At 48.0% G+C, this 26228-nt stretch overlaps 2 protein-coding genes across 6 annotated transcripts in view; one reads left to right on the top strand and one right to left on the bottom strand.

Annotated features, from left to right (window-relative positions):
* C7H2orf76 (chromosome 7 C2orf76 homolog) overlaps positions 1-26228 on the bottom strand; it is a 51598-nt gene that overhangs the window by 9426 nt on the left and 15944 nt on the right. The window lies entirely within an intron of this gene.
* Positions 173-24255, top strand: STEAP3 (STEAP3 metalloreductase). Of its 3 annotated transcripts, none has more exons than XM_033064310.1 (5): positions 173-247; positions 11993-12476; positions 12930-13457; positions 15029-15193; positions 20883-24255. In XM_033064310.1, exons 2-5 carry the CDS (start codon positions 11994-11996, stop codon positions 21171-21173), a joined length of 1467 nt encoding a protein of 488 aa, XP_032920201.1. In that variant the 5' UTR covers positions 173-247; position 11993; the 3' UTR covers positions 21174-24255. The 3 variants fall into 3 exon arrangements, with proteins under 3 accessions (XP_032920201.1, XP_032920200.1, XP_032920203.1); XM_033064309.2 differs by lacking the exon at positions 173-247 and adding an exon at positions 11666-11864; XM_033064312.2 differs by lacking the exons at positions 173-247; positions 15029-15193 and adding an exon at positions 11666-11864.

Here is a 26228-nt window from a genome sequence, read left to right as displayed (position 1 = left end):
GCCGTGCCGGGCTGTGCCAAGCCGTGCTGAGCCGGGCTGTGCGGAACCGTGCTGAGCCGGGCTGTGCTGGGCCAGGCTGTGTCGGGCCAGGCTGTGCCAGGCTGTGCCGAAACGTGCTGTGCCGAGCCGAGCCGAGCCGTGCCTGCGGGCACATGGGCAGGAGGGCGGGGCTCGCGGCCCTGACATCACCCTCGCTCGGCTCTCCCCGCTCCCGGCCGGCGCCGCTCGCCCTCCCGCCGCCGCAGAGGTGAGGAGCGCGGGGGGACGGGCACGGCGGGCACGGGCACGGCCGGAGCCGGGATCGGGGCTCGAACCGCCCGCGCCGGGCGTGCGGGGCGGGGGAGGCTCGGCTCGGCTCGGCTCGGTGCCGGGGCTGCCCTGCCCGGGGGGAAGGTGCCGGCTCAGGGCAGCGCTGGGTCCCGGCCCCCATTCCGCCGCAGCCCCGGCCCGGGATCCCCGCGGCTGCTCCTGCCCGCGGCCCGCTCCGCTCCTGCTCGGGGCTCCCGGCCCCCGGGGCGGTTTCGGAGCGCCGATGCTGGGGCTGGGGCCGGTGCCGGGCGGGGATCTCCGCTGTGTCTCGGTGCGGGCGGTCACTGGGGAGGGGGCGGTGGGATGCTCGTCCCCGGCGGTGCGGGCTGCCCGCGGGACGCGCTCTCCTTCCCGTGCTGCTGGGACATCCGTGCGGTGCGGAAACTCCCTGGCACCGGGCACAAACCCCCGGACGGGTCGGCTTCGCTGTTCCGAGTGATGCGGTCCTCGTGAGCGCGGCGGGGATGGATGGATGGATGGATGGATGGATGGATGGATGGACGGATGGATGGATGGACGGATGGACGCACGTTCAGGCTTTGCTCCTCAGGCAGCAGCACCAGGCACTAAGGTTTCGCTTTTCGTTCTCAGCTCGCTAAATGCTTTAAGGAAATGAGTGGCTTCTTCCAGCCAGGGAGAAATCAGCACTGAGATATGAAAAAAAACTGGGGGAAAATCTTGGCCAGGGCCCAGGATCCCTGAGAGGCGAGCAGGGAGCGGCTGTGAGGGTTCTGAACTGATGTAGGGACTTGTAAAAGCTGTAAAGGTTGGATACTTTTTGGGAGGACTGCAACATTTGATGCTTGTAAGAGTAACGAGGGATGGAAGCTGTGACGGAACTGTAGAGGTGACTTTGTAGCAAGAACATCCCACAGGGGATGGAAGGTGGGGTGAGACCGTCCCTGTGCTGTGCCCTGTGCAGGGGATGACATCTGCTCATGACAGATGGACAGCAGGGAGCTTGGGGGACTGCTTGTGTTTGTAATGCCTGAGCTGGGCACAGGGGTACAGAGGACACCAGACCATTTCCATCAGAGTAGTCTAAATAAAACTAACCCATAGAGAATCGTGGCAAGAAACCAAAACTGAGAGACAGCAGGAGAGGAAGGCTGTCGCCTACAGCATCAATACTCCTGTGGGCTGAGCAGATGCAGGACTAATAAGATTTAAATACTGCATCAAGCTTTCATTTTCTTTTCTTCTAAAATCACATTTGCTATGAAACAAATGTACAGTAATATAAGATGCCACAGTCACTGCACATATTTGATTTCCTCTGTGATTATAAAGGAGAAAATGTTGATGACTCAACAAGTCTGTGTTTAACAAAACCACATCAAACCCCAGGAAAACATGCTCTTTGATGGCATAATAATTTTTTTGTTGTTTATGTTGCTCTTTATTTTTGTTTCGGGGCTGTTTTGCTTTTCATTGTTAAGAACTATGCTTTGACTATGACCTTGTAACATCACACCCATAAATAGAAGCAGGTTTAGATTCAGGGGAAACACATTTTTTCCAGTGATGGAAGAAGTAGGCCAGCCATGGCCTCTCTTGAGAGGTGGGAAAGGCAGTGGCAGCTGTCGTAAGAAATGTCACACACTAGGAATTAAAATACACCAATTTGTTATCTATAAGTTTACCATCACTGATTACAGTTTGCTTTTTGTCAGCATCATAGTGGAAGAAAATGCTATTTTCAAATTTGAATTTACTGCTGCTTCAGAGGTTTTTCTATGAAGACCTACAGTGGATTAAGCAGCTTCCCATCTTCATCAAAGTTTAAGTGAACTGCCACTTAACTGAAAGTAAAAAGCGTCTGAAAGTATGTCAATGACATGAGAGCTTCCAACACATTTCCAAAAGCCTTTACATACTCTGGGGCCTAAACATTTTGAAAATTTTCCTGTGGTTTAACATACAGAGACAGAAATTCTTCCCATCCTTATTCTCAGATTTCAGTGAGTCTCTTTAAAGCTTTGGTTGTGGCAAGATGGGCATTTCTGTCTAATACGAATACTCCACTGTGGTCTTTGGAAAAAATTGTCCTAAGAGCTCCCCACGGGGTGTGGACTTCAAGAATCAGGGTGTGTAGATAACATGTCCACCACTGAAGGAGGCTGATACCAACGCTGATCATGTGCAAGCACCAACAGATCACAGAGCTACGCAGGTTTGGGTAGGAAGGGACCTTAAAGATCTTCTCATTCCAGCTCCCACCATGGTCAGAGCCACCTTCCAATAGACCAGGTTGCTCAAAACTTGGTCCAGCCTGACCCTGAACACTTCCAGAGAAGGGTCATTCACAGCTTCTCTGGGCAATCTGTGCCAGTGCCTCACTGCCCTCATAGTGAAGAATTTCTTCCTTATAGCTAATATCTAAACCTGCCCTCCTTCACCACAAGGACATTCCCCTTGTCCTACCACTACAGCCCTTGTGAAAAGTCCCTCTCCAGCTCTCTTCAGCTACTGGAAGTTGCTCTAAGGTTTTCCCAGTCCCTTTCCTTCTCCAGACTGAACAACCCCAGCTCTTCCAGCATGTCTTAATAGGAGAGGGGCTGCAGCCTTCTGAGCATCTCTGTGACCCTTCTTTGGGAGCTCCAGCAGCTCCACATCCTTCTTATGCTGGGGTTGGATACAGGACAGAACCTGTGCCAGTGCAGCTTGGCACACTGGTGAAATACATGGTGTTTGTACTTGTCCAGCACACGTGAGTCATTGGGGTCCTGGGGGAGGCATGTTCACAATGCATGTATTTTTCTCTCTGGGCTGATCTGCAAAGTGAAAAGGTGAAGCAAGCTGGATCTGCTGTGCAGGATGCTGGACTGAAGGCAAATGGTGTGAGAGGAAGGGGAAGGCAGAATGCTGTGGGGTCCTGGCACCTCAGGGCACTGAGTTGATTTCCAGCAAAGAGCATTCTCTCCCACCCATCTGGGTCCCCAAAAATAACTACCTGGTCAGCCAGTTGTGTTTGCCTCTCTCCCAGGAGCTTCCCAGGAGCTGCTGGGAAAATCAGAAGAGCCGGTACATGGTCCTACACTCCTTGCCTTTCCTGTTTTCACCACTGTGCTTATTCAGGGCTGGCTCAGAGCTACCTCTGTGTGTGTCATGCCTGTGCTGCGTGGAGGGGGAAAAACAGATCAGCAGGAGATGGGCTGGGCCTCTGCCACAGGCTGTGTCTTCCTTCCACCCCACACTGCCTCCCAGGCCATCTTCTCCCCATGTGGTCCTGTGCATCTTCTGAGTGACTGGATGAAGCAAAACCAGAAAGGCAGGAGAGTGCTGATCTTGGAGACCCTTCTAACAGGCTCAGCAGCACGGAAACAGCCAATACAAATATTTCCATGCACAATTTCCATGCACACACAGCGCAATTCCTCCGTGCCCTTCCTGGAAAGAAACAAAGATGTTTTAAAGAGCTGGAGCCTGCCAGCTCCCTGTGGTGACTGCTGCAGCCAGCTCCTGCCATCTCTGTCGGCTGGAGAAGGGTGGAAGACCCAGCTCATTTTAGGCAGGGACACTCCACCCATCAGGGAGTCACTAGATTTACCTGAGAAGCTTCCACCATCCAGGCTCTGGGTTGCTTTCCTGCTCTTCTTGCACTTGGGGAGGGGAAGGCTCAGAAGTGGGGGCGTCACTGAGTTGTTAACTTGGTAAGAGCAGCAAAGGAATGAAGACCCCAAAAGAAAGTAAGAGAAGCCATACAAGATTTAAGTGCATCACTTGAAGTTGTTGTAAACCACTCCTTTATGTCACTTCAGAACTGTGAGATGCTAAGCTGGGAAAATAACCTCCTTATTCAGAGTCACATCAGCCAGATAAGCTCCCTTGTGCTGTGTCAGCATCAGCACTGCTCTAACAAATTCTGTCTTGCTTCAGGTCTGTGCTTTCCACAGTCTTACAGTGAAACCTCAGGATTTCCCAGACTTTCAGATTCCCATTTCTTTATGTTTTATTACAGGGTAGGTCTTTCTCAGGCTTCTCATTACTCTATCAACACAGTAGGCACTGGCAGCAAGATGTTTTTGCAGAAGAGCAGAGGAAGCTCTTCAGACAAGGACTTCAGAGAAATGGTACTGCAAATGGAGGCAAATTTGGGGGAGAAAACTTTGAGGATATCTATGGCAGAACCTGTTGGTAACTGTGCTTTAAAGTACACAGTTTTGATGAAAACAGGCCAAAGGTTTGTTTTCCAGTTGTTTATCATAGATAGTTTTCCTGCTCAGCATTAAAATGGAGGGTTTATCCTTGGGGAGGGAAACTGTCCCTGCAAAGTGATCAGAGGCTGGTATAGTTCTATAGGAGAACTGTAGCCAAAATGTCCGAGCTTGTGTGGGAAAAAGAGGTTATTTTGTCCTATGGGGAATTCTGCTAGCCCTTTCTCCTCTACTTTCCCCTGCTCTGAAATATATTTTGGAATTTTGGTCCTGGTGAAGAACATCTTGTGGTCAGGGACATGGACATGCCTTAGGCTTCACTGCTGGCTTCCAAAACCAACATTCCCAGTATTTCTCAGTGTATAAACCAGAGGGTGTATGGAGTTGGGAGGGTCAGAGCCTGTCAGCCCGTGTTTTCATTAGTGAGTGATGCAGTAGGCAGGCACATACTGAATTTCTAGGTGACACTGAGCTGCAAGGGACTGAAAACATTTTAGGGAAGAGACTAAGAATTCCAGATTGTGACAAGCTGGAGAGCTGGTTTTATAAACCAGGGCACAAGTCCTGTCCTGTGTGGTAGGACTGGCTGACCGCCTGGACACCAGGTGAGTGACCAGGCAGGCAGTGGCCACGGGGACCAGAGGGCAGGGACATTGTGCCCCCTGAGTCCACAGGGGCACACCGTTGTGCAAAAGCAAACAGTCTTCTTGGGATGAAGAACGAGAAGTGCTGCATTGGGGAAGCAGTGTCTCTGCTCAGATGGTGCCTTTTAGGGGCTCCCTTGGAAAATGCAGTTCTGGGCATCCTCCAAGAAAAGTGAGAGCAAGGAACAGAGGCTGAGTTGTTGGACATTCGGTAAATAATATCTCTGATTAAAGAGTTGGGTTTCATTTGTGCAGGAAAAACCGAAGGGAGATGTGAAACCTGTTCTTCAAATACAGAACGTGTCTGTCTGCAGAGGAGAAGGCAAATCATTTGCCATGTCCTTTGGGGGGAAAAGAGGAAGGGATAAGGTTAACTGGATTGAGAGATAAAGAAGAGAGAAAGCAGGGCTCTGCAGGAGCTTATGACAGTGGTTTTAGCAGATAAACACCTGATAAATGAAGTAATCAGATAAAGAGCTGCCCTGGGGCAGGAGGAGGGATGGGGACCTGTGAATGCAAAGTGCATCAGGGTGGAGAGCAGTGCAGGGGGACATGGGGCAGCTCCTGGAGCCCCACAGCAGGTCTGGGACACAGCAGGTGTGGGGTACAGCAGGTGTGGGGCACAGCAGGTCTGGGGTACAGCAGGTCTGGGGTACAGCAGGTCTGGGAGTACAGCAGGTCTGGGGGTACAGCAGGTCTGGGGGTACAGCAGGTCTGGGGTACAGCAGGTCTGGGGCACAGCAGGTCTGGGGGCACAGCAGGTCTGGGGGCACAGCACGTGTGGGGCACAGCAGGTCTGGAGTACAGCAGGTCTGGGGCACAGCAGGTGTGGGGTACAGCAGGTCTGGGGTACAGCAGGTGTGGGGTACAGCAGGTCTGGGGCACAGCAGGTCTGTCCCCAGTGATGGCAGCGATGCCAGCTCGGGGTCCCCTGGCCCAGGTCCCTGTGCCACCTCCCCAGCCCAGCACAGGGCATGGGTGCACAGCCCCGATCCCTGTCCCTGTGCCTGCGGGTGAACGGGCTGAAGGACAGCGGCAGGGACAGCCCAGCTCCAGCATTTCCTCATTCTCCTCCTGGCTGGCAGCCCAGGTGGCTTTTCTGGAAGGGTGATTTGCATCCTTTGCCAGTTCCTGGTTTGCGCCATTTGGGAAAAAACTCTGCTTTGGGAGGAGAAAGAAGAAAAGGGGGAAGCAAAAGGGCAGCAAGCTCGGTTTCCCTGACTCTTTCTTTTGCAGTCATTTCCAGTCAGCCTGGGCAGGACTGAAAGGTCTCCAGAAATGTGCACCAGAGCTGAGATTAAAGCAGCTTTGGATAAGCTCTTTTATTACTTAAATCTGTTCCAGTTCCAACAAGTTCATGGCACTCGCTGTGCTCCTGGGAGGCATGCTCTGTGTGTGGGAGAGACTTAAACATTTGGTTTTCCCTGGAAATAAAATGGTGGTAGCATAAAGAAAAAAGTGTTTCTGCTCACAGCAAGAGCTGAGTGGAACGCTTCAGGTGCTGAATGCTCCTTTCCAGCTGGGGCTTTTGGAGGGTTAACACAGCAGGAGATGCTCTGCAAACAGAGGCTGGAGGGCTTTGGCTGCATGGTTCAAAGGTCTGTCCATGCAGACTGGGAGTCCCCTGGGGCAGAGATCACCCCTGTCCCTGGAGTGTGTGTGTTTGTGGGACCATTCTGTGCGTTTGTGGGACCATTCTGTGTGTTTGTGAGACCATTCTGTGTGTTTGTGAGACCATTCTGTGTGTTTGTGGGACCATTCTGTGCGTTTGTGGGACCATTCTGTGCGTTTGTGGGACCATTCTGTCATTTGTGGGACCAATCTGTGTGTTTGTGAGTCATTCTGTGTGTTTGTGGGACCATTCTGTCATTTGTGGGACCATTCTGTGCGTTTGTGAGACCATTCTGTCATTTGTGGGACCATTCTGTGTGTTTGTGAGACCAATCTGTGTGTTTGTGGGACCATTCTGTGCGTTTGTGAGACCATTCTGTCATTTGTGGGACCATTCTGTGCGTTTGTGGGACCATTCTGTGTGTTTGTGAGACCATTCTGTGTGTTTGTGGGACCATTCCTGTGCCAGCCATGGCTGGCAGGGCCCAAAGGGACCTTCCCAGTGCAGAAATGAAGATGTTCCTCTGACCTGACCAAAGGCTCTGCTGCATCATTTCATTCCTCATGCTCCTTGCTGGTCTTCCAACCCATGTGCTGGTTAAGGAATGTGTATAAATCATGTGCTTTATCTCTGGTAACACCCAAGCAGAAGCTGAAGCACAGAGCAGGCTCTTTGATGACCTGCACAGGTTGAATCCACAGCTTATGGAGACTCAGTTGTGGTCAGTCTAAACGAGCACTGACTTTGGGGGAAGACACAAAAGCAGTTGTTTTAACCTAGGTGGTGCAGACTGGGTATGTGAGGCTAAGCTCAAAGATGAGTTTCTGTGCAAACAGGAACCAGTTTGGTTTCACTGGACAGGACATTCATTGCAGATCTGTATGAGATTCCTGCCATGCTCTTCAGCACAGTTTGATATGTTTAAAACACTACCTTTTTATTAGAGTTATGGTAAAACTAACTTGTCTTTCATCTGAGAAATCTGAATACCACCAGGGCATTGAAATTAATCTTGATTTTATTTTTTATTTTTTTTGTCCAGAACTGATGGAAATCTCATGCCTTGCCACCACATCCTTCTTCAGGGTACGCAGCTCAGACATTAATTACAGCTAGGCTATCCTCCTGCACCAGAGGATATGAAAGGGGCCCCAAAAGATGGTCTCATTGTTAAAGACATGGTCAAAGATATCTGAGTCATCCCAGACAAACTTGCTGGAGTCCCATCATTGTTAGTATCTCCTTCCCCCACATCTGTTGAAAGAGGATAACAAAAGGGCTGTTCCCCAGCAGCTGTGGGGATGATCTGCTCAGCAGATTGACTCTGCTGTGAGCCCAGGGACACCTGAGTGGGCTCCTGCAGCCCAGCCCCATCCACACAGCTGTCCTGCTGCAGAGCCTGACTGAGGCCTCTCAGTGTGGGCACAGAGGCAGAAAAACCTTGTTTGCCTGGCACCAAGCCTAAGCTAACAGCCTCTGCCCAGCCTCAGGTGCAAAATACGTAGAGTTATCCCTGGTTTTCTTCTGTGAGAACCCCTCCCTCTGCCTGGGCAACAGAGATTTGACTGCTTTGTTTCATGCAGCTGCTGTCTGTCTGATCTCACTCCTTGGGGCAGAAGTTTTTGTAGTGCCCAGCAGAGGGGAGCTCCCCATCTTGCTCACTGCCCATCACTGCAATTAATAGCATTAATGGCAATGCAGTTGCTGAAATGCACCTGGGAATAAGTGTGCTACAGCTGGACACAGCAGTGATGTAAGGGTGTCATTAGCAGCTGTGCTGAAGTGCAGCTGTACATTGAATTCAGTATTTCAGTTAGGGAACTGCTGCCCAGTTAGAATTGGAACTTGATTATTCCCACTGGGCTGTGCTTTGAATCATCTTGTAACCTCCTTGGTAAGAAACATCTCCTTGAATTGCACGTGCTGTAACGCAGCAGGGACGCAGTTTGATTGATAAGGAAGATCAATAAATGGGTTTATCTAAGTCTGGAGATGCTAAAGATGCATCTGAGTGCCATGATATTCACTCCTGACTCCTCAGCCTCTGAGTGACTCTGCAGCATCCTGGCCACTGTGCTCTGCACCAGCTCTGGGTGGGTTGACCTTGCTGTGGTGAATCAGCTTTGGGAGGGAGAGTTTCAAGCAGGTGATGTGTTGTCCATAGGTGCAGAAGATGCAGTGTGGACATGATAAGTCAGGGGTGGTGGCAGGAGGCAGGGGGTCTGAGTGCTCCCCAGAGATACAGAAGTGAAAAAAAGCTGTTGCCTAATCAGACAGTCCATTGCCAAGCATCTGTTAGGCAGAGACCAGAGTGCTTGTTCCAGTGAAATGTGTTTATGGTGAAAGAGGAATGTCCCCCTCCTTTCTCAGGAGGATCTCAGTGCATGGCAATGACAGCAATGCAACCCACAGCCAGCACCAGGGACCATCCCACCGAGGGCTGGCAGCAGGGATGAGCCCTGCTCCAAAGCCCCACCAGTCAGAGCACGACTGAAATAATCACACCAAAATTCACAGAAAAGATTTTGAGTGTGCTTACTTTGTAACTATCCTGCTGACTTCAAAGGCTGTTTAATTCTGTCATCCCTTTTAATCAAAATAACTGGAGACAGCAAAGATGTTTATCTCCAAACATTGCCAACATCTCTCTACATGTTCAGTGGCAGCTGCAGGACAGAGGAAACACACTGTAAGAAAAATTGCTTGCAGCAACATTTTTATCCTAGGGGGACCACAGACATCACTTTTGAGGTGCCTTGAATCGATTATGAAATGAGTCTGTGGGTAACAATCACTTTGTCACCCTGAATGCTGATTTCTCCCCCATGGCTAAGAGCCAGAGATGTGTTTCTTTATTTTGGGGTAATATTTTGTGTGCATTGGTGGAGGAAGAGGGAGGGGGAGTATGGCAGAGCAAGCTAATTATTCTGAACAATAGCATTAGCCCTAGAACAATTACTAGTTCTGGACATAAATAAATTTAAGTGAAGCAAGAAGGATTCTAAAAAGTAAAGCACCGAGTGTGTGATAAAGCTGCTGATAAGAAGGGACCAAGAGAAAAACAAACCAGCATCTTTGCAGACAGAGGTCTGAAAGTCATCCCTCTCACTTTTTCCCTTTTGTGGCGCTTTTCTATGTTTATTCTCCCCTTTTTTTTTTGCTGTTTGATCTCTGTATTTATACAGTGGACATGTGTTTTTAAGGGGAAGAAGTCACCATACACTTCTTTGGCATTTGTTTTCCCCTGACAGCACTTCTTCCACGAGCACACATTTTGGTCTCTGGGACAAGGTGGTGCTTGGTGAGAGGCAAGGAGAGCAGACAGATCTCTGCCATAGAAACAGAATTGTCACTGAAACCATGATGGGTTTGTACCCAGGACAGTGAATTACAGTTTCAAAGTCCATCTGCTGAAGGTGTTCTGCAGGCTTTCAGTGAGGAGCAGGATTGAGATCATGGTTGCTGTGTGAGAGATCTCCTCCAGTAACATGGCTGTGCTTGATATTTGTCTGCCAGGGACCACCAGGTTGGTTTTTTCATAGTAATGGGACCCTTTGATCATTTTATTGAGCTGTTTTAACAAATTTACAGCTCATTAAAGTGTACATATGGTATGGGGAGTTTCTGCCCACAGGCAGCTCTTGCCATGTCTCTCTAGCATCTGTAGTGAATTTTGGTGCTCAGGCACTTCGAATGAGGAGATCCTTTTGCAGAGTCTTCACAAGAAAAATTGACTGTCCTAAATGATTTTGAGTAGATTACGAAGAAATTCTTTAGTATAAGGTGGTGAGGCATGGGAACAGGTTGCAAAGAGATCCTGTGGATGTCCCATCTCTGGAGGTGTTCAGGACTTTGACCTGCCTGCTCTAATAGAAGGTGTCCCTGCCCATGGCAAGGGGTTGGAAGTAGATGACCTTGAAGTCCCCTCCAACCTGAACCACCATTCTATGGTTCTGTGATCACTAAGCACGAGTTCAATCTTCTCAATATTCACTCTCCCAGATCACTTATGAGCATGTTGAACAGCATAAATCCTCAGGGAAATCCCTTGGCAACCCATTCCCATTATGAAAATCATTTATTTCTTCTCACCCTTTGTTTCCCATTGGTAACTATTCATGTAGAAGTGCCCTTCCCCTTTGCACTACTACTGTGCCAATCCCAGAAAAACCTTGGGTGAAGGACATTTCCAAAAGCCTATGAAAAACACACCTGTGCCAGGGACCAGGTCACCCCATCCAAATGGTCACCTTCACTTTGAAAGAACTTGACCAAGTGCAAGGCAAGACTGCGCACCAAAGCCAGTTTGTCTCCACCCCCAGTGTATCACAAGTCTGTTAATAATGGTCTCTATTATCATCTCTAGCAGTGTGCCAACACAAAAGGCAGATGTCCTGCTGTGTAAGTTCCATGGGCCGCCTTTCTGAGCCCTTTTAAAATCTCATTTGCTGTTCCTTTAGGGTAGATTTGCTGTTCCTTAGGTTGGGAGGCAGATTTGAGCCACTGACACAGCCCATGAATAGTCTGGCAGTTCCCTGCTTGAGTCTCTTATGACCTCCAGGTTCAGCTGCTGTACCTCCTGTGAATTTATTGATCTGCTTAAAACCTCTCCATGCCCTCAATATCTAATCTGTTACAGGGCAAAATTCATTAACGTTTGTAAAGCTCATCAAGATCTTTCATGAGCAAATCCCATCATATTTTAATGTATTTTTTAAATGTCACGAGTAAGTTCTCATTACTCATTAAAGAGCTGAAGCAAACAGATCTTGCCAGACCCAAATATTGGCACAGGCAAGGGCTGCAACTCTCTTAATTTGCCACTTTTAGGACACTTTCATTTCATTTTGACTTGCTGCCTTGACTCTGCTTTGGCAAATCAGAAGCACCCCTCCAGCTTTTCCAAATGTAATCTCAGGGATCTCCATGGATATCTGGTAGCTCCATGGGACTCTCAGAGTTTGTGGTCCTGATTGCTGTTAGTGTTGGCCTGGCTTTGCAGTGTGAGATACCAGCATGAAGGACAGCAGAGGATGGATGAGTGTTGGATCACACAATCCCGGGAAACCTCTGATAAAGCCTTCACCTTCCAACCCATATGGCACCCTGCAGTGGTGCCTGTACATTGCTGCACATTTCCTGGTGGGTTTGGCAAATGGGTTTGGCGTTCCAGTGGCCCAAGTGGCATTTTCCCTGTGACCTCAGACATGGTCTGGGTCTCTGCGAGAGCTCCACAGTGAACCTGCATCTCTCCTTGCTCTTCCTGCCAGGATGTCCGGAGGAGACATGGCCAAGCCTCTGCTGGGCCACAGGAGCACAGAGGGTGACTGCAGTGCCGCGCCGCCGGGCGGGCGCACCGTGGGCGTGCTGGGCAGCGGGGACTTCGCGCGCTCCTTGGCCGTGCGCCTCGTGTGCTCCGGCTTCAAGGTGCTGGTGGGCAGCCGCAACCCCAAGCGCAAAGCCAGCCTCTTCCCTGCTGCAGCTGAGGTCACCTTCCAGGCTGAGGCCGTGAAGAAGGCGGATGTCATCTTTGTGGCGATTTTCAGGGAGCATTACTCCACCCTCTGCGACCTGGCTGATGTGCTGGTGGGCAAGATCCTGGTGGATGTTAGTAACAACACCGAGATCAACCATCACAAGGAATCCAACGCGGAGTACCTGGCCTCCCTGTTCCCAGCCTGCACTGTGGTCAAGGGGTTTAATGTGGTTTCTGCGTGGACGCTGCAGTCAGGTGCCAGGGATGGAAATAAGCAGGTATTGTTTCCTTCCAGCAAGGGCTGAATCCCAACTGTTTCAGCAGCATCAGCAAATGGCCTTAGGCGCCAGGAGAATGAGTCTTGAGTGCTGGCTGTGGCATCCAGAAACCACCCCTAAGCTTCTGCATTTCTTTGTCCAGAAACGAAGTACCTTCACTCAGTTCACACACTTTGTAGTCTTAGGAGCATCTGCCTAAGTGAAAAGTATTATTCAGTTGTTCTGTTTATTTAAACAGAGCCAGTAAAACAAACTGGCAGTGCATGCATGAAAGGAAACCTGTCCAGGAGAGAGGTCTTTGGCAGCCATGGTAAATCCCTGTCCAAAAGCCTGCCAGGAATCGTGATGCTCAGTGGATTAACATAGGCTCTCTGTGACACAGAATCCTCCCCATGCACTCCATCCCAGCAGCCTCGTCTCTTTGCCCTATGTGTGCATTTCTGTTTGTTGCAGGTTCTGATCTGCTCAAATAACCAAGAAGCCAAGCGCACCGTAGCAGAAATTGCCCAAGCCATGGGATTCACCCCCGTGGACATGGGCTGCATGTCATCAGCCCGTGAGATCGAGAACATTCCCCTGCGCCTCTTGCCAGCCTGGAAAATCCCCATCTTTTTGGCTCTGGGGCTTTTTATTTGCTTCTTCACCTACAACCTGGTCCGGCAGGTCATCCACCCGTACATCAGGGAGCAGAAGAACAAGCTGTACAAGATCCCCATCGAGGTGGTGAACACCACGCTGCCCTGCGTGTCCTACGTCATGCTGTCCCTGGTGTACCTGCCCGGAGTGCTGGCAGCCTGCTCCCAGCTCTACTATGGCACCAAGTACAGGCGCTTCCCAGATTGGCTGGACCAGTGGCTCCAGCACCGAAAGCAGATTGGTCTCCTGAGCTTCTTCTGTGCAGCCCTGCACGCCGTGTACAGCCTGTGCCTGCCCATGCGCCGCTCCCACCGCTACCTGTTAATTGAGACGGCTGTCAAGCAGGTAACGGGGTGCTCCTCACGTCAGCACCTGCAGGACTCTTCTAAACTCACACAGATGTTGGGTGGTGGGCTTAATAGCTTGGCTTTTTCATTCGTTTTCCTAAGCTGGTGTGGGACAGTGGGATAAAGCTGTTCCCTCTAGGAGCAATTCCCCCACAGCCGCACGCCACGGACAGAGCACTCACCTTCTTTCTGGGGTCAGTGCTTGTTAGTTCAGAAAGTTTAAAATTTTCAGTGACTAGGGTTTCAACATCTGTGCTGAGGACCTGTCATCTTCCTGGACACACAGCACCCTGTGCATTTACAGCCAGGGCTAGGATCAACCCCCTGTGCCATCGCTCCCAGAAACACTGACAAGCCTTGCCTGGCTGAGACTAGGTCACAGGCAGGAAAAATGCTAGGAGAGGGGAAATCCAGTGGTAGGAGGAGCAGAGTTCCCTTCAGTTCCCCAAATCCCTGTTTGTTCACACTGATGTTCATAATTGTGCCTGCTGGAGGAACCAAGTCACAACCCAGAGAAGGTTGTGCATCCTCATCACAGTGTGCCTGCAGCAGTTTAACAAAATGGTGGTGAAGAACCGGTTATATAAGAACAAGGAAATGGAAAAGGACTTTATTGCTTTATGGACACTCTCAGCAGTGTTTATCCAGTGTGGGATTGCTGCCTTCAGGCAGTTCAGCCAGCTCTGTAACTCGGCAGTACCATGGGAGGATGGGATTTGCTCTTTTCTGTCCCTTCTTCTCACTGCTCCCTCCTGGCATGGCACAAGCTTCATGCAGCTGAGGGGGGAATGGGAGCAAGGAATTACCCCACAACCACTCCACTTTCTGTGCTGGGATATTTGTCCAAGTGGTTCCAGATATTTGCCCCAACAAGGAGGGAAGGGGCTGTGGGGGCAGAGGGGAGAAGAGGGCTGGTTTTGGCAGCAGTGCCTGTTCAGAGCATCCATCAAACACCATTTCAGCTACTCAGCTCCAGCCTTGAGCAGGTTCTTCTCAAGTGCCACAGTTCCACATTAATCTCAGGCAAGTATCCTGTGTTCATTTCCCCTCTGCCTCCTGTTTTCTAGCAACATCTTTGTTTAGTAAATTAAACCCATTTAATGGGCTAAAGAGGACAGTTCTAAATGTTCCTCTTTGCCATGCAGTATAAAACCCATCTTCCCTTCCATTAGCATGAACAATTTCCCCCTTAAATGCACTTAAAACAAAGGTTATTAGAAGACTACTGCATATTCAAGCATCTGTATTTGTTTTCATGGCTTTAAACTGAGTTCTCATTGTAATTACCTTTCCAAATGTGACTTTGGGGCTTGCTGCTGTGGTTACAGGCATGGGAGCTGAGAGCAATCAGCACTTCTTCCCAGCAGGTTTCAAATCAGATCTAGCTTTGGCCAAATGGCTTTGGGATAAGAGAGCATTTCCACATCTCCCAAACAGGCAAATAATGCTGGAGGTGTGAATAGGACCCAGTGCTTATCCAGGAAACCTGCTTCCAAAACCAAAACAGATAAAATTCAGTTCCTCTGTCCCTAAGAGCCCCATTTTAACAAACCTTCATTGTCATGCCAGGCTGTGGAGAAGAGGATGACAATCTGGGTAGAGGAGGAAGTCTGGAGGATGGAGATTTATATCTCTGTTGGAATAATTGCCCTGGGCTTGCTGTCGTTACTTGCCATCACTTCACTTCCATCCATCGCAAACTCTCTCAACTGGAGGGAATTCAGTTTCATCCAGGTAAAGTTGACATTTGCTGATGCCAGAGAGTGATTCTGCAGAATCAGTCAGGCCCTCACACAGACAGGGCAGCTGCAGGCTGTGCAAAACCTCCCCGTGCACCCCAGAGCCACAGACCCCTCATCCAGAGGAGACACCCAGAGGCAGAGAGGGGCAGAGGGCTGTGGTGTGTCCTGGGGTGTGCTGCTCTCACACAGGGCTTGTCCTACCCAAGGAACCTGCTTTTCTCAGGAGAAGGGAAAATGCAAAGTGTCATGGGCATCCACATGCAGAGCTGTGCAGGGCAGGCAGGGAACTGCTCTGGAGACAGCTGGCTACAGGACACAGATCTGCCCTTGCTGCTCAGGGAGAGGGAGCTGCTGGAAAGGAGAGTGCCTGGAGAACAGTGCAGGGGAGGGACAGGTTTGGCAGAGCCTGCACGCACCCATGTGTTCAATAGACAAGTTCAAAAAGGCTTAGCGTGGTCTCTAACCTGCCAGAACCCACACAGCACAGAGAACTGGGTATGATTCCAATGAAAAGGCCATGTGTGATTCAAAAAGCTGAATTAGTAATGCAGTTTTTCCCCAGTGGTTTAGGAGCCTTCCTCCCACTTGCAGTGATGGCTGAGCTCCCAAGGGCCAAATTCCCCTGGTGACCTGAGTCTACACCATGGGATGTTCACAGACATCCTATTCTGTGGCTGCAACTTTTTCAGGGATGCATTTGGAGCCAGGCTTAGGGCTAATTAACAGAGACAGCAGAGAATTAACTTTCCAAGTATCCCCTGCACATTAGAACTGATTTTGAGGCCAGATTCCACTCACTGTGTCACAGTTCTATCCCTAAAAACCCCTTGTTACTTGTGCTCCCTATACCAGGGCTGCTTAGCATGCAGCAGGCTTTGTGTCCCACTGCAGGAACCCCTGTGGCACCCACCATGTGTGAGCCCCCCCAGGACCCCATTCCCCTGCAGCTCCTCCCTTTGCACCACACTGGCACACACCTAACCCTTCCAAAGGGGAGGGCAAGGTTCAGGGATGCAGAGGTGAATATCTATCATCCAGCCTCTGTTAAGCTCTGCTGAAGCTCTTCAGAGGTATATAAATAATTCAGTATTCATTAGAGCAGGAGTTTGAAGTCTGCTCCCCTGCCTCTCCCATGAGTGCCCCGATCACCAAACGAGCAATCCAGTTTGTCCTCTTTCCCCTCTTGCTGTGGGCTAGCCAGTAATTATTTACACTGTAGAAGAGCTGCACCAGGAGAGCTTGACCCCAAGAGATCATCCCTCGAGGAAAAGACAGACCTGGCTTTAAACCTCTGTTTCAGACTGGACAATGGGAGCATATTAATTCTCAGCACCACATCTCAGGAGAGGGCTGCAGCTGCCGGGACACTGGATAAATCAGTCCTGACTTAGGCATGTCATAGCAGGAATCCCAAATGAAGGAAAGTTCCCAGTGCAGCCTGGAAGGAGGCTTTGAACCCCCCTGCATTTCCCTTTGGCTCCCCAGGCAGCCTGGCAGCTGTCCTGGAGGGTGCTGGCGTTGTGTCATGTACCACGTACATTGTCGTGGCAGGTAGTGCCTGTGCCACAGCTGTCCCACCTGCCCTTTGGGACCCCTTCTGAGCCTTTCTAAGGGCATGTCAGCACTGGGACCAGACAAATCCGGTTCCAAAATAGCTCTTGGCTGCCCCACTGGCTGGCTCAGTCCATGGAAAGATACTCACACCTATTTCTGTCTGCATGGAATACGGCGTGACAGCGTGACACGAGCTCCCAGCTGATCACATGCAGGACAGGCACGGCTGGTATTGTGCCTTACTGTGGAAATGCCATGTACAAAGAGCAGGTTACAGATCTCCTGACATGTTAGCTTCCTTTTTTTTTTTTTTTTTTTTTTTAATGAGGGATCTTTTAAGTTATGTACTCCTCAATAAGCTGGTGCTGCCCTTCTTGACGAAATTAAAAGAGAAGCTACAGCTACTGTTTGCAGGCTCCAGAGGTTACATTCACATAGCTCAGTGTGAGCCTCCCTAAATTAATACAAGGGGTGAAGCATGAGACTGCTTTCTCAAATATTTGGGATTTCTAGCACTTCTACAGCAAAAAAGAGGTGAAATGCAGAGTGCAGGCACCCTAGCCAGATGCCTTCCAGAAAATGCAGCAATTTGTTCCCATGTCAGTTGAACTGGATGGTGTTTGAGAGATGCTGTACCAAAAGCCACATGTGAGGCAAATTCAGGAGCCACTTTAGTCCCCTCCTTACCCAGAGCTTCCCAGGTCTGACATTTTCCAGCAGTCAGTGTGTACACCTGCATTAGTGCCATATGCTGCCACAGCATTAAAATACACATCTGTTGCCTGACAGGTCGAAAATCCCATTTGTATTGTTGCCAAAGTTATAGGAAAAACAGTTAATTTTCACAGTAGCTCCTGCACTTACACAAATTTCAATTAAATATAGTTAAATTGGATTCACAGTTCCCCCATGTGTCCAGTTTTAACAGAAAATGTACAGGATTGAAATACAGACTAACAGGAATGATTTGTATGTAATTCAACTTATAGGAGACATTTTTAATGTTCCCCAGTGATTTACAAATCAACTCTAATTGCCTGAGAAGTAAAAATGTGTATGATTGCCTTTACCTTCCTATCCTGAGAAGCCCTCCTGGAATTTGAAGGTTGACTTGACCTGGTTGCTTTCATAGTTCATGTAGCATAAGATGTAAAGAATCTGTAATCAGACCTTTTCTAACCCTCCTGTCGAGGCAGTGAGAGGGGCCAGAGCTGCTTCCACTGAGCTAATAATTTCTCAGAACTGATGGCTGCACAAGTCAGAAACATTTCTGGGTCAGGAAGGGGCTCTTTGCTTTCAGTGCTGCCCAAGCATTTCTAAATGAGCCACACGTGATTGGATCACCTTTGCTGCTGCATTACAGGGAGCCTGCAGGCACCAGGGAAATGGGGGAGGTAAAAGAGTTAATGCAGGATAGAAAATACACACAAAGCCTGCATCAGGAAGATACTGTCTTCATACAGCATCTTTCAGAGAGCTTGAACACCCTACAGGGCTGCTGGCCCCACACTCCCCATGTTGTGACAGTACAAAGAAAACCTTTTCCACTGTTTAAAACAAAACCCAGAAAGACTTCATAGCCAGAAACTGCATAGAGGGGATGAATGAGAGCAAAAGAGTGGTATCAGGGCTGAGCACTTTGGCAAATCAGACCCCTAGGGTGCTCAGCAGGCTCTGCATTGTACTACACTGAGTGAAGAGTGAGCTGCAAATACTGAGCCAAGCTGCAATCAGCAAAAATTTGGGTTTTGTGCACTTGCAGACCTGCCTGTATCCAGCTGTCTGGTGGGTGCAGCCAGCATCAGCACCAGGACCCCCCTCTGCTCACCCCAGTCAGCTCCTCCTTTGTGTTAAAAGTTCATTGCTGCTGTCAGGGGAGCTGTCAGCCCGGTCTCCAGCCACCAGCACCTTAGCCATGTGTTTGTTGCCATGTGCTTGTTGCCAGTTAGCCTTTCTGTTCCATCCTTAGCCTTTCTGTTCCATCCCTGCCATCCAACACCAAGGTGGGTCAGTCACACAGTGCCTATGATGGTTTGTCACCTCTTGTCCTATTAATTCCTCTCCTGCTCTCCCCCTTACCAGCAGCTGTTTAAAGAGAAACTGCAGAGGAACCAGGTGATTATCTCCAGCTCTGACATCTCTGCCATGCACAGAGCCCTGCTCGGGCTGACTGTGAATGCACCCCCTGCCCAGGGCAGAAAGCCTCTGCTCTTGGATTCACTCTGTCCCCTTTCCCCTTCCCTGCTTTGCCAGATGAGTCTTAATCTGGTACTTCAAACCTTTTGCCACCCTGGGTTTTTTTTGTCTGTTGGAGAGAATCTTAACCTATAAATGATGGCTGATCTGCAGGGCAGGTCCTGCTGTTAGGTTCAACTGTGACCATGACATTATTTCAGCAAACTCCTCCTTAATTTTCCAAAAGCAGCTAGTCTGGACTCTGCTGGGTTTGCTGCTTGTTACCACTTTGATTCAGGACATGAACACAGCTTCTGGTAGCAAGGACCTCTGTGCCTGAAGGGAGGGATGAGTGTGGGGTTGCACACAGGGCTGAGGTTCAGTTCCAGCTCTGTTCCCAACTCCTGGCATGACCTTGAGTAATGCTCAACTGTAACACAGAGAAGAGTTCTTCCCTGCCTTGGCAGGACTCAGTGACACCCCCAGACTGCCTGATACTGTAAAAGTGAAGTACCTTGATCTGGTAGCACATTTTAGAGCTCTCCTTCCCTCCCTCGCCCAGTCCCTTCAGCTGCTTAAAAGGTTAGCTCTGAAGTTTAGAGGACTCTTGGCCTGGATTTTGGTTAACAATATGCTACATTTTTTAAAGTTGTCTAGGCTTTTTAATTGTTTCTCAGCAATCAAAAATAGAAGGGGAAGATGTAATTGCATAGTTATTTGGCTGAAACTGTTTTTTCAAAAGAGGATGAGTCCTTCCTCCCATCTTGCCCTGGTTCCTTATTTCCCTGCCACATCCTCTTTCCTGGACTTATCTTCAGGAAGACTGTGCTTCTTACTCATCTCTGCACCAAAACAGATATTTTGGCTTTTAAAGGCTTTATTCCCCTAAGTTAGGGACAATAAGCAGCAAAATTTTCCCTGTCTAGGCATCTTGAAATTTGATTATTTCAGGCTTAGACCAAGCATTTCAAATTAGAGCAGCAGAGCAGGATGCTGCACCTGTGCTTTTCTCTGAAAACACAGCAGCAAAGGTGTGTACAAAGGAAAACACAGCAGCAAAGGTCTGTACAGAGGAAAAGTGAGTGCAAAGGAAAACACAGTGAGTGTCCAGTGCTGCTGAGTGCCAGCAGGCTCTGGGAGCTGCCAAGCTCAGGAGCCACCACCTCTGATGCTGACAGGAAGCCATCAGTGAGGGAAACAGTTTAAAACCTCTTTGAGAGCAATCCTCAGAGGGAGCTGGAAATACTCAGGAGGAGATGTCTCTGTGGGTGCTTGGAGCATGATCTCAGCTGAAAATGGGCAGAGTTCTTGCCTGTAGATCAGGGGCTGTGTTCTTGCTGCCTCCTGAGTGGACAAAGTGCTCTTGACTCCCCATTCTAAGGGCTTAGCCTATCACACAGCCTTTGAACCAGCACACATCTCTAAGACAGAGGAGGACAGAGCACTTCTGCCTGCACAGTCTCATTTTCCTGTAGATGACACCAGTCACCTGAAGATGTCTTTGCTCTGTGTGGAGCTGTGGCTTCACCCACTTCCAGCAGTGCCAGCTGTGGTCCAGAGCCACATCACATCCAGCTGGTCAGAATCCTGAGTCGGGCAGGGACTGGCAGGAGCAGAGCTGGGAGCCTCAGCTCAGGAGCAGCCCTTGGGAGCTGCCTGTGCCCACCTGCTCAGCAGCTGGGGATGCTTCACAGGATGCAGGAGCCCTCTGCTGAGTCTGCAGCACCTCCTGGGAAATCCCTGCTGAGCTTCTAATGTCACACTTAACCTCTGATTAGGCAAAGATAAACACAGTCTGGCACACTACCCAGGAAAGGTTTCCAGCCATGCTTTATTCTGTTCTGGAAACACGGGAACACCATTGCTTTCTCTTAGAAAATAGTGTCAAAAATACAGGAGGACAGCCAGCACGAGGTACTCAGCTAACTGGTGTGTGTTTCTTTTCCTTTCAGTCCTCCCTTGGATTTGTTGCCTTGGTGATCAGCACTCTGCACACCCTCACCTACGGCTGGTCGAGGGCCTTTGATGAGAATCAGTACAAATTCTACCTGCCCCCAACCTACACCCTCACACTGCTCGTGCCATGCACTGTCATCATAGCCAAAGTCATCTTCAGTTTGCCCTGCATCCAGCACAGACTTCTGCGAATCAGGAGGGGCTGGGAGAAGGGCAGATACGTCAAATTTGTTCTGCCCAGTGCAACGGGGGAGTTTTCAAGTGGAGAGACCTCCAGCAATGTCTGACAGCCCCAGCTTTGAGGATTTCAAAGCACTATCAACATTTCTATAAAGGTGTTTCTTTTTCTTAAATATATATATGTTTTGGTATAATGGTATTATGGATTAAAAAAAAATAAAATTTGGTGACTTTAGAAAATGGATGGCCATAAAACTAGGCTAGACAGTAGTAGTTAAATTATATTGCTGATTTGCTAGGACAATTATTGCCTTAAAAATGACTGTGAGAGCCGAGCTAGCAGCACTAACATACACAGGAAACTGATGGACTCTGTTAGTCAGATCAGTCACTTGATGTGCTGGCTGGCAGCTCCCCAAACCAGTACTTCTCAGTTGCTTTCCTAGCTGCTCTCATAAATTTCAATGCCTTTTTTTTTTATATGAGGTTGCACAGATTTTTCTGGGGTTTATGACTGCAAAGATACCCTGCCTCTTGAGTGCATGGATCAATCAAGGCAGTGAGGTTTACAAAGATCAATTGCCTCTGGTTTTGTTCTCCTCAATGAACTCTGTGGACAAGTCAGAACAGCTATATTCATGTTATTGTGACAGCAGATTTTACTAAAAACATCAAACCTGACAGCAAGCTCAGTATCCCTGTTCTCTCAAATACAGACAGCACTTCTGGTCCTGGAAGCAGTGCCTGATGCATGTTTATAAGCTGAGGAAATAAAGCACCTTTACCAGCAGTATAAAAGCATTTGAGAGAGAGAGACATCCCCAACAGCAGCCGTCTGGTCTGCACTGCTGGCTCTGAGATGACAGCTACTGCTGCATGTTCTCTGTTACACTGAGCCAAACTTTCAGGAGCATTTGATTGAAATAGAGCGAGGATAATTATTGGAATGGCCTGCTGCTTCACAAAATTACACGGAGAAAACCAAGGCCTTCCAGCTGGCCTTGCATCAAATAATAGGGTGAAGCTTTTGGAAATCGCTGTCACCTGAACATTCCCATTTAAGCAAACAAAACAGCAGCTCTGAACCCACTGGTTTCACTAGCAATAATAATATCTGAACAGCCCTGCAAAGGGATCATCAAGCCTTGACCATAACATGAAAACATGGCAGTTGTATATTTTGGGCACAGTCCTTCATTGCCCTACACCTTAAAAAGTCACTTGCTAGATCACAAAGCAGGTATGAAATGCTCTTCTGCCTTCACACCCACTGTGGACAAGGCACAGGGCAAAGAAGATTTCTGCCCTAATTTCATGTTTCACCTGTCGCTTTCTATGAAGTTCTTACTCTTCATCAGAATTACTCTTTAGGTTTTGGACATCCAAATCACCAAACAGTGAATGGAGAGCTGTTCACTAAAGGTCATTTAAAAACAAGCAATTGGGATGACACAAGAAGACTACCTCAGTAAGGTCAGGTACAAGGACATGCCTGGAACAGCCTCATTTTCCTACAGTTAAGGAAAAGACAATGTTCAGTATTGCTTTGAGAAACAAGAGCTGTCAGCACTAAATGAGATTGAGAGACAAGGAAGTACTTGTTACCAGACCAGTTAATACAAAGGGCAGGGGGAATGATCAGCTTTGGGGACATAAGCCCCTCTACAAGCCAACATTGCTCCCAAAACCTGGAAAAGTTCTACACAGACAGACTCATAAAAATCCCCTGTTTAGCCTCAAGTAACTACAGTGAGTAAAATTCTCCAAATATTACTCATGTGGCCAGTGATGATACTGAGTGTTAGTTCTTGCCTAACACTTACAGTAAAGTCTCCAAATGCTGCTTCTTTTTGCTGAATAAAAATAAACTGGCTTGAGGGGAAAGCCTAGATTTCATAATCAGGTGATTTTTGCGTTGTTGTTGTTTTGAGGGGGTTTGGACAACATGGTGAAGGTACCATGCTTTACCACTGCCCCCCTCAGCAAGCTGAGTTTATTGGGTTTCCCCATCCACCTCCAGAACTTAGCCCAGACTGGCACCTGAACAAATCACTCTCCAAGCAGATTGATGACCCAATGCTATTTATTTCTGGTTAGGTGATAGGTTAAGTTTCCACATGGATTGGAGACAGTTTCACCTGAATATAATTCCACCCACTCCAGTTTAACTCATCCTTGAGGGAAGACTGGATTCAACAAGCCTGGATTTTTAGTCATATTTTCCATTTCATCATTAAGCAAAGACAACATAAAAGCATCACTTTATGGTGTATTTCAATGCCTTTTTTTCCCATGTAGGTTTCTTTTCACATCTTTAGCTCAGGCAAAACTACTGTCTGGCAGCCAAAAAAGATTAGGAGGCAGGGAAAGAGCATTACACAGGCTACCAGGGTTTGTCTTTTCAAGGGGAAAAGAATGGTTTATTTTGAGTCACTGCAAAGTTAAAGACTCACCTTTCTGCCAGAAGGTTTGCACCTCGCTTTGTTTACATGACTTCCACAGCTACAAACCCTTTCCCATGGCAAAGGGACAGTTTCCATGAGCAGAAGGGGAGTCAGTGAGTCAGCATGGTGCTTTTCAGATGGACACAAGCCCAAAGGGACAGAGAAGCCAGCTCAAAATCCCCACAGCTACTGCAGCTCTGCAGCATCTAAAAAAAAATAATCTTGTTGGTTGTTTCCAGGTAATGCCTGTGCCAACAGACTGCCCAGCCACCCACCATCCCTTCTGAAAACCAAAACCAATTCTTATAAATGCAGAACAGCATTTCATGATGCCCTCTGTATATCTCTGGTCCTCAAAACATGTGACACAGCAGTTTGAGTCATTTCTTCTGATTCTGGAATGCTGAAAATGAAACTAAGGAATTTTTCAATTATCTTTTCTCTAAGCATTTTTGATGTGCATAGGACATTCAGTGACATTGGCTTAAAATTTACCATTTAACTGGTTTTGTACTTGAAGTTTTTGTCTCTGTATATATGTACACACACACACATAAATATATATATATCTTATTGCAGAATATATAGCTTGAATGTAAAAATCTTTGTATTTTTATTTTCTGTACTGCCTATGTGCCTCTGGGATATGTAAGAACCAAATGAAAAGCTGTAAGAGTAAGGCCAGTTTTAATCACTGGCCTCTGTAGTTATATAAAGATATTCTGAACAGGTCTACATAATTATATCAGAACTCGTGTGAGTCTTTTTTCCCACCTCCCCCCAAACAAAACCATTACTTTAATGGCAGTAGTAGAGTAGTGTGATTATCTAGAATTTAACCACTAAGAAATAAAACCCACTACAGCCAGCAGCTTGTAGAATCTCATTATCAAGGTAATAAAAGAGTCATTGCTGTGACCCATGGTGCCAGGGCTCAATTACAGAGTTCCTATGTGTGAGAGGGCACAAGTGTGTACAGACATTTATTTCATTACAGGGGGCTACTGATATTACACAGCACTGGTAGCACAGGATCAAACAAGCTTAATTCACTAAATAGAAAGTGCTGTTGATACAGAGTCCAAGGAAGAAGGAGTTCCAGATGGGGGACTGCAAAGAAAGATGGCGTTTCAATACTATAAATTTGTTCTCTGCTTCTGAAGTAACTTTTTCATACAAGTGGTATGTCAGATCAACCAACTTCTGGATCTGTAGCACTGCATTTTAATGAGCTAATTTGTAAGTTGATTTTAATGAGTTCATTTAAATTCCTGAGCTGAAGATTAACCTCTGCAGGTACAGTCCTCTCACTCCTTCAGTTTTATAATACAAGACTTTAAACAGTGCAATTGGCTTCTTGCTCTTAAGGGATTTACTCACAAAGGAATATATCAAACTGTAGTTAAAACTTTAGGGGGATGCACTTGCTTCGGCACCTCTGTGCAATATATTTCCTCCAGTGTCTCCAAGATGGCCAGCACAGCTACAATCAGCAACAAAACCTGGTGTTATTCTTGAGCTCTGAATTTCACACACTGAGCTGGCAGGATTTGCAGACTGTGCTTTGGGTTTCAGGAATGAGATTTGTTACACTAGGACAGTTTTCTTTTATCTATTTATTGTGCCTTAATAAGCAGCATCAGCTTTGCAGAATTTCTGCACAAGTTTTTTTATGTGGTGAGAAGCACACACATTTTAAAGCTGAGTACAGAATACATAGATACCATCTATGATTAGGGACAGTTCTTGTTAGCAGAGCATGTACAGGACGTTCATAATCAAAGACTAAAAATAATAAAATAATAATAAAATTGTCTGGGGCCAGTCAGGAGGATCACATACCACAAGCCACAGTATTACTGAGACCTTTCAAAGAACTAAAGTGGCCTAAGTGCATTCTCCTAGAAAGATAATCTGCTTTAGATTTGCAAATCTCAGCACTGGAGGATGCACTACAGCTGCTGTTCATCTGGTTAGTCACTCTTGTTACCTGTTTCCCAAATCTGATCTGCAATTAGCTATCTTCAGCTGCTGCATGCCAGCCTCCTGCCTTAAAGAGCTCTCTGCAGGCAGATGTCTGCCTCCAAAGTAGCTGTCTGTGTTCTGCAAAACCAGTTGTATTTGATTTGGGAGGGGTGGGGCAGGGGAGTAGTTGTGAAGAAATGGCCATGATGGTAATTCCTGGGATACAAAGCTATCATGGCTAGATTGCTCTTTGACTCTAAAGCCAGCTGATGCCCTCCAATAGGATGGACATAATCACAGAAGCACAGAAAAAGACCTTTAAGATAAGAGTCCAACAGTTATTCCAGCATTGCCAAGCCCATCACTCAAACATGTCCCCAAGTGCCACATCTAGGAGTCTTGTAAATCCCTCCAGGGTTGGTGACTCCATTTCCCAGGGCAGCCTGTTCCAGTGCTTCACAACCCTTTTGGTGAATAAATATTTCCAAATATCCAGTCTAAACCTCCTCTGGCACAACTTCAGGACATTTCCTCTTGTCATGTCACTGGTAGCTTGAAGGAAGAGAGCAACATCCAAATGTGAGCAGAGAGGCAAAGAAGTGACTTCAAAATAGAGTCAAAATCAGACCAACACCATGCCTTCCATTTTAAAAATCCTGGTTCACTGAAGAAAAGGGGCTTCCCAAACTGTTCTTAAAGCGCATGTTCTAAGGGCTTTAGGTAAGAAAGCAGAATTCAACCTTCTCAGGTGTG

This window comes from Catharus ustulatus, chromosome 7 (genome assembly GCF_009819885.2).
Source record: "Catharus ustulatus isolate bCatUst1 chromosome 7, bCatUst1.pri.v2, whole genome shotgun sequence".
Taxonomy (NCBI): Eukaryota; Metazoa; Chordata; class Aves; order Passeriformes; family Turdidae; genus Catharus; species Catharus ustulatus.
This window is presented reverse-complemented; position numbering and strand designations above follow the sequence as displayed.

Bases quoted from the DNA above. Each gene is read 5' to 3' on its own strand.
- STEAP3 (XM_033064309.2), top strand. From the start codon at position 11,821: ATGGCACCCTGCAGTGGTGCCTGTACATTGCTGCACATTTCCTG. The intron at 13,458-15,028 runs GTAACGGGGTGC...TTGTCATGCCAG, and splicing joins TTGAGACGGCTGTCAAGCAG to GCTGTGGAGAAGAGGATGAC. The intron at 15,194-20,882 runs GTAAAGTTGACA...TTTTCCTTTCAG, and splicing joins GGGAATTCAGTTTCATCCAG to TCCTCCCTTGGATTTGTTGC.